The following is a 7,288-nucleotide window of genomic DNA, read 5'->3' as shown; positions in this document are numbered from 1 at the left end:
TTCATCCCTGCCAGTATGATTGATTTCAAACTGCTCACTGCGCTGTGTATCAACATTAACATAGTTACCATGACACATTGCCAGTACATCAGTCTCTAACTCAATCACCTCCACTCAAGACAACATGTGGTCACAGTACTGGCTCTCTCTATGTTGGATAGCCTTGTGGTCACAGTACTGGCTCATCACACCAAGGACCGGGCTTCACCACTGCACATGGTGCACATCTGTGGAGCCCATTTCTAGTGTCACCTGGCCCTGATATTGATAAGAGCAACATAAGACCATTCACTCACTCACATAAACTCACCCACTTGATTGGGATCACATAAACTCACCCACTTGATTGGGATCCTTTCCATGGACCGTAACCACTTGAGGAATGATTTGTGCTTGTATCCCTTCTTCCAAATGCATGTCAGTAATGCAAAAATCTCAATTCCAAGTTCCCAAATGTCTCAATTCTTTTCTCTGTCACTTCCACATTCAACGTTGATCACTGGATTGTCTGGTCAATACTCGATTATCTACAGACCATCGCCATATATTTCTTAGTGCGGCATTAAACTCACTCACTCCACACTGAATGCCAGTGTTGCAAAAGTGAGTGAGTCTAGTCTTATGCTCCACTCAGCAATATTCCAGCTATATGGCGGCAGACTGTTAATAATTGAGTCCAGAGATCAACAGCATGAGCATCGATCTGCGAAATTGGGAACCAATGACATGTGTAAACCAAGTCAGTGAGCCTGACCACCCGATCCCGTTAGTCGCCTCTTACGACAAGCATGGGTTACTGAAGATCAATATTCTAACACGGACCTTCACGGGTAAGTGTTTCAAAAGAGGATATATTATTTACTATAGGCTAAATCCATGACTATGCTTTATAAAAGGTAAGATGGGACAAGCAATTGGTCACTGTAACCTGGCATGGTTAAAGGGAGGTAACTCTGCCGAGAATCAGTTCAACTTATATCACATGTTAATGTAAATGGCTGCACATCTGTACAGAGAGCCACTGACACTCAGTCATATGGTGATCTCAGTGTTAAGCACTAATGCTTGCTGTATCACATGAAACAAAAACAATGAAAGAAGTTGAAGTTTATTCACAAGGCAGTATTTGCTACTATTTACAGTGCCATCATCAAACTATATACATGTCTTACTATTTACATCACGATTATCACATAGGTTCACAGGCTATTTACATCACAAAAATCACATAGTATTTCATATTTTAAAGAAAATACATAATCTTCCATTTGTAGTCATGACAATTCTTAATTCATGATACTCCTGTACAGGCTTTGCTAAGTCTGTTATCAGTAATATAGAAGGTATTTACATATATGTACAGACCATCACTGTCAGAGGCAGAAATTCTTCAAAAGAATTCTGTATTTGTATGTCCTCCAAACAGTACAAATACTTGCATAGTGAGTGAGTGAGTGAGTGAGTGAGTATGGTTTAATGCCCCTTTTAGCAATATTCCAGCAATATCACGGCGGGAGACACCAGAAATGGGCTTCACACATTGTACCCATGTGGGGAATTGAACCCGGGTCTTCCATGTGATGAGCCAACGCTTTTACCACTAGGCTACCCCACCGCCCCCTTGAATATTAAGTTCCAAATGTCATAAAGAAGAAAGTTAACAATGCCCTAGTTTATTCAGCAGGACCTGACTTCCCCTCCACACCAAAATACAAACTGAATACTTTCCCACATTTATGTTCCTCAAGAAACTCGTAAAACTTCCCTAAATCCATGTGATATTCTCTCCCTTTTCCCCCTCGGACATCAAACCCAACCTCTTCAAAAGTTGAAAATTTTCGAAAATATTTTATATTTTTCTTCCCCATTTCTTCATCTTCTTTCTCCTTAATCGCAATTTTCTTCCAATTTAATCGTCTAAGTCGATACCAAAACTCATCAACCTCACTACTAAAACCTTCGATACAAATAACACCTGGTTTACCAGGCATACAAAACCCAGTCACCTTAAGCTCGCTGGCCCACGCTAAAATATCCCGACGCTTGAATTTACTGAATATATGGTGGCTGTAGATCCAGAGTCGTGTGAAGACTGTGTCTACTTTAGAGGGAGCCTTCTTCTCCTGCTGGACCGGAGTGTCTTGTATTTGAGCGTAGTGAGGCAGGTTTTCCTGCAACCACTCAATCAGAGAACCAATACATATTTCTCCTCGGTCCAGTGTTGTGAGGAACTCGTTGAGGTCCTCGTTAAGTTGTGTGTGGGACTCTCTGTTGAGGTGGTGGGATCGCAGGAAGACCTCGGGGGATGCGTGGGGGTAATCGTGGGGAAGATGACATACCAGCTCAGCTGTTTTCTTCTGTAAAAAAATATTTAAAATTATACATTCCATAGATCAGCATGCACAAAATAAGTTCCCACTGTCCAACTTACCATAAATAGAATGTATGTATGAAAGAGAGAGAGTTTGTGTGTGTGTGTGTGTGTGAGTGAGTGAGTGAGAGAGTGAGTGATTGAGCGAGCAAGTGTATGTGGTATATGAATACAACCAAAAGATATGTTTGTATATTGTTTAAATACTCTCATACAGTGTGTAAAGCCCATTTCTGGTGTACCCCATCACGATATTGTTGGAATATTGCAAAGCAGATTGAAACCACTCTCAGTCACTCAACCAGCGGACACAAAAATATGGACACTCATTATGAAGAAATGATATACGTCAATGACACCCATCCCCATGCTGTACTGATTATAAACATCTGTAATCTATGTAAGTACTTGTATGTAAATGGGGGGTAAATAGACAGATTATAGTTTCAGATTTGTCTGAGAAGCTGGCCAGGATATGCTTATCGAAGCAGGGCACTTAACATGGTGAATATGGTATACAATAAGGTATACAATGAATGTAATGCTGCTACTAACATTGGCTGTGATTTTGACGATGAAGCCAATGCGACTCTCCAGGAACTCAGCTCTGATCTTGTTGTCAAGGAAAGCCTGTATTTCCTCCAGGGATTCAGGTCCGTCCTCCATCTTGAACTCCCCTGGGTTGGGGAACATGCTCTGCAACATCTCCACCTCCGACAACTGCAGCTCCAGGGTCTCCTGACAACAACAATGTACAGTCTCAGCCATAGTCACAGTCTCAGCCTTTGAATTATTTTATTTTAAGACCATGTTTTACTAGTTTTACAGATATTATCTCAGTTCTAAATATAGGCATAATTTTGATGTTATAACCCTCAACATATTATGCTACTAGTGACTGAGCATTACCCTCACACAATTTGGGGAAATTCCTGAAGACCTGGGTTCTGGCATTTTGGCTGTTGTAGCAAGTTGAATTCAAATTACTTGATCTGTTTGCTACAGTTGATTAGAGTATACTGATCTAGATACATGTATCAATGGTTATCCTAATAACATGTCAATGTCACAATTACCATGATTACATCTCATGCCATCATTATGAGACCTGGGGCAACAGTTGTAAACTTCTCAGAGTTAAAAGTTAATCCTAAGTATAAAAAATATAAATCATTTTCGAAATTTCCCCACAGTCATCAAATGTCTTTAAAAAATGTGAAACAATAAAATCAGTGAGACAATCACAATGAAGTTAATTTCAGATACTCAAACAGTGATGGCTCTTATTTTTCAGGCAAATTTCATGTAATATAACAGGTACCATTCCCTTCTTCTCATCCATTTTTTATGGTATAAACCACACACCTTTGTATTTGTCATCGTTCAGTTGATTAACGTTCACCCCTGGCTCTACACATGTAATGATTATACAGCTATCAGAGTACATTTCTCTCGCGTTGGGGGTAAATTTTCAATTTAATATTGGGTTATAAATCCAGCAGCAAACTACAGAAATGTTTAGTTATGTAGCAAAAACATTGATCAAAGGATCAGCCGATAATATAGTTGACTAAGTGTTCTTGGCTGATGCTTTGACTGATGTTCCTTCACCTAAATTCTCTGTTGGGGTAGGGTGTAGATTTCCCTGAACATACTATGATGGATAGTGTCACGAATACATTAATCAACAATTCAATCTTATGCCAGCTGGACAGCAGCTATTTTTTTTATCTTAGGTGGTAGAAAAGGGAAAGACAGATCCATATTTCAATGCCTTCAAAGTTGAGAGTTGTTTCCCTTTGAGTCTTTGAGTTAGAACAAGAGTGAGTGAGTGTATTTTATTTTATGCAGCACTCAGCAATATTCCAGCTATATGGCGGCAGTCTGTAAAAAATCCAGTCTGGACCAGTGATCAACAGTATCAATCTACTCGTCTGGGATACGATGACATGTGCCAACCAAGTCAGCGAGCCTGACCACCTGATCCCATTAGTCGCCTCTTCCATGAATGATTCAGACTAATTCTAACCAAGATCTCCATGGGTAGTGGGACCAAGAAGTATGTGGTATGAGACCAACAGAAACGCCCCCTGAGCTGATGCGAGTACATGTCAATAACAGAACTAAACTTTAAGTTATACAGTGCATATTTTAAGAAGATATTTTAAGATACGCATATTTTAAGAAGTATGGAAGGAAGAAACAGGAAGCAACCTACCTTTAAATCTACACTGCTGGCATCTTCATTTTCCATTATTAAGGCCATTGCCATTGGCATTTCTCAGAACTTTGTCACAACTATCCCTCTTTTGTGTACAATGTTCTACAAATACCAACACGGACACTGTCTCGCTGTCAAAGTGAAACAAAAAGTTGCAAACGAAGTAAAACTTTTTGTTGACAACTGCAGGGGAAATATCACGTTGGCGTCTCTGTTGATGCGGTATACTGTATCACCTAAAGCTGATGAAATCGAGGAGGACTTTTTCACTTGACAGACACGTGATCTGGAACAATGTCAAAGTCGTTTCTTTCAGGCAGCTAACGACAAAGATAAGCATTCGTGTCAGTGTCTCAAACTATCTAAGGGAGATAACTCTAAACCACAGTCCTTCATTAAAGCCCACTACAAATCGTCTTCAGTGTGGAAATGCATTAGATTATTAATATTAGTGAAACAGCGCATGGGTATCGAAACTCGCCCTTCCTTTTTAATTGCACTTTATTCTTCAAATATCACACGATCTTCGTGTAAAAGGCCAACAAAAGCGGACGAAAGTGATGGTGAAGTGAACACTATAGTTATCCAAACGGTGCCTGCAAGTTAAATTGATAGGTACTGCAGTACTAGCACAAGAGGCACAAAAGCGGGATATTTCCGATACAGAACGTTTTGAAAGCTGTACTCTTGATACAAAAGCTACTCCCGTAACTTGAGGCCAGTTCAAACTATTATAACAGTATAACTAACTACGAAAATCTTCCTGACGGAATATAGGAAGGTTCAAGAGCTGCCCTCAATACATACCCACCTTTACACTAAGGTCAAGTTCTCAACATCCGAGGGTTTCAACAAAATTCTCTTTCATTTCGTCTAAAATATGCGGAAAGAATTGGAACTGGACACAATCCCTACCCTCAGTTTATATCTTCTTTGAGTGGCATTTTAGAAACTGGGAAGTACAATACAGACAAACTTCGTGGATAACAACTTCTCTATTACGAGTGTGCGACGTTTCGATACAGATTCTTGTACCGTGGTCAAGCAGGAATGCACATTCGTAATGAAGAAGATGTTATCCATAAAGTTTGTCTCAGTTAATATGTTTCTTTTATTAAATTCCCGAATCTCTCAAGTCACCAGTTCTGCAATACCCCACTTACGTTCTTTTTGTCTTGGCAAAAAATCAACTTAAAAATATCACGTATTTACATCTAAAGACTTCAGTTTACCTCTATATATATGTAAAGTTTTTCCAATACAGCTCATCACCTTATGGGGAAATGAACCCAAGATTCATAAGGCCGACGTGTTGGCTTGGAAATAGAAATTTATAAAACATGGCAAATACATATGAAATAATATGTATTCACACTTTGTGATATAACTACTGAACAAATCATGGATTATTCTCCAGAAATGAATCTGAATTTATTTGGGATGTTGAGCGAATATTTGCCTAAATCAGTTATAACATCTTGCTAAATCCGGGTTTAGAAGGAGGTCGTGGCCAAAGCAAGACTAATTAAATGTTCACCAAATGGATTGATTTATTACATCGTAAGGATCATTCTCTTCCCACAGAGGTTACTTGTCATTTCTTCCTACGAAAGATATGACAAGTAACCTCTGTGGGAAGAGAATGCGTAAGGATGGAAAGCTACATTAACTCGGTGCGCCTAGTGGCTGCAAGAGTTGTATGACCCCAAGGAGTTGAGATTGTGCGCTGAGAGTGACATCCAATTATCGAGGAAAAAAATACCAGCGCCTTGAGCATGTACTAGTTGCGTGGATGTATGCGCTATATGAATATCCTATAATAAAAAGGAAGAAGATGGTGATTTTATGACAGTGTCACGCTTTGTACAACATATAAAATTCTACACATTTCTTGTAGATGTATACTCTGCCTTTGGAAACAGGAATTCTTTGAGAAGCATAAATATGTACAGACAAATTCGAAACAACATAAATATTTTGAAAAGTAGATAAAGAAGCTGAAAGCAAAATCAAACACAAGTATAAGGACACCTCTCGCAGGGGTAAAGCAGGCCCTCATGTCTACATTCCAGTGACTGATTCTGGTGAACGGATCCACCTTGTGGGTAGCTCTACAGAATGAAAATGTTGACAAGGAGCAGTGTTGCTGATACAGAGCACTTGTCATGGAATGTGACATTCAGCCCATTATTCGGAATAGTAAGTCAGTAAGCACTGACCAGTGTGTACGAGAAAGCACTGACCAGTGTGTACGAGAAAGCACTGACCAGTGTGTACGATGCTTTATGTGCTGCGCCATATCAGCTAGTACACGTGCACCGAATCATTGTAGCAGGCTGTGCATCACCTTATTTGGAGTTTTTGTTAATATCTCCTTCATTATTCAGAATAAAAGGCATATTTTAAAATGACCGTGGTATTACATAGCTATGATCTAACCTCACTCTGTTTGATGAGTACATCTCTTGACTGCCTATTTCACCACAATATGCATTTTTTATACACGTATTTGTTTTCTCATAACGCGACATCAAAACATAAGGTAAATTTTGACCTTACGTTTAGATATACATGTACATGTATACGGCGATAAGCATCTTGTAAACATATTCATTACGTTGAAGTCACTATAAGTGTGTCATTCTGTACCTAGCCACTTTGTGCTCAGAAAATGCTCCACTTCAGTAATCCGACCA

General features: G+C 39.4%; 1 protein-coding gene across 1 annotated transcript; it reads right to left on the bottom strand.

The window, feature by feature from the left end:
- Window positions 1–1,095: 1,095 nt before the first annotated feature.
- LOC124283102 (RWD domain-containing protein 2B-like) lies at window positions 1,096–4,955 on the bottom strand. The gene is made up of 3 exons (XM_046719128.1): window positions 4,590–4,955; window positions 2,927–3,109; window positions 1,096–2,357 (listed from the first exon to the last, which is right to left on the bottom strand). Exons 1-3 carry the CDS (start codon window positions 4,647–4,649, stop codon window positions 1,674–1,676), a joined length of 927 nt encoding a protein of 308 aa, XP_046575084.1. The 5' UTR covers window positions 4,650–4,955; the 3' UTR covers window positions 1,096–1,673.
- Window positions 4,956–7,288: the final 2,333 nt, after the last annotated feature.

The sequence above is a fragment of the Haliotis rubra genome, unplaced genomic scaffold (genome assembly GCF_003918875.1).
Source record: "Haliotis rubra isolate DU_JTF1 unplaced genomic scaffold, ASM391887v1 Scf31, whole genome shotgun sequence".
In the NCBI taxonomy this organism is placed as follows: Eukaryota; Metazoa; Mollusca; class Gastropoda; order Lepetellida; family Haliotidae; genus Haliotis; species Haliotis rubra.
Note: the sequence above shows the minus strand (reverse complement) of the source record. Positions and strands in the feature narration are given on the sequence as shown.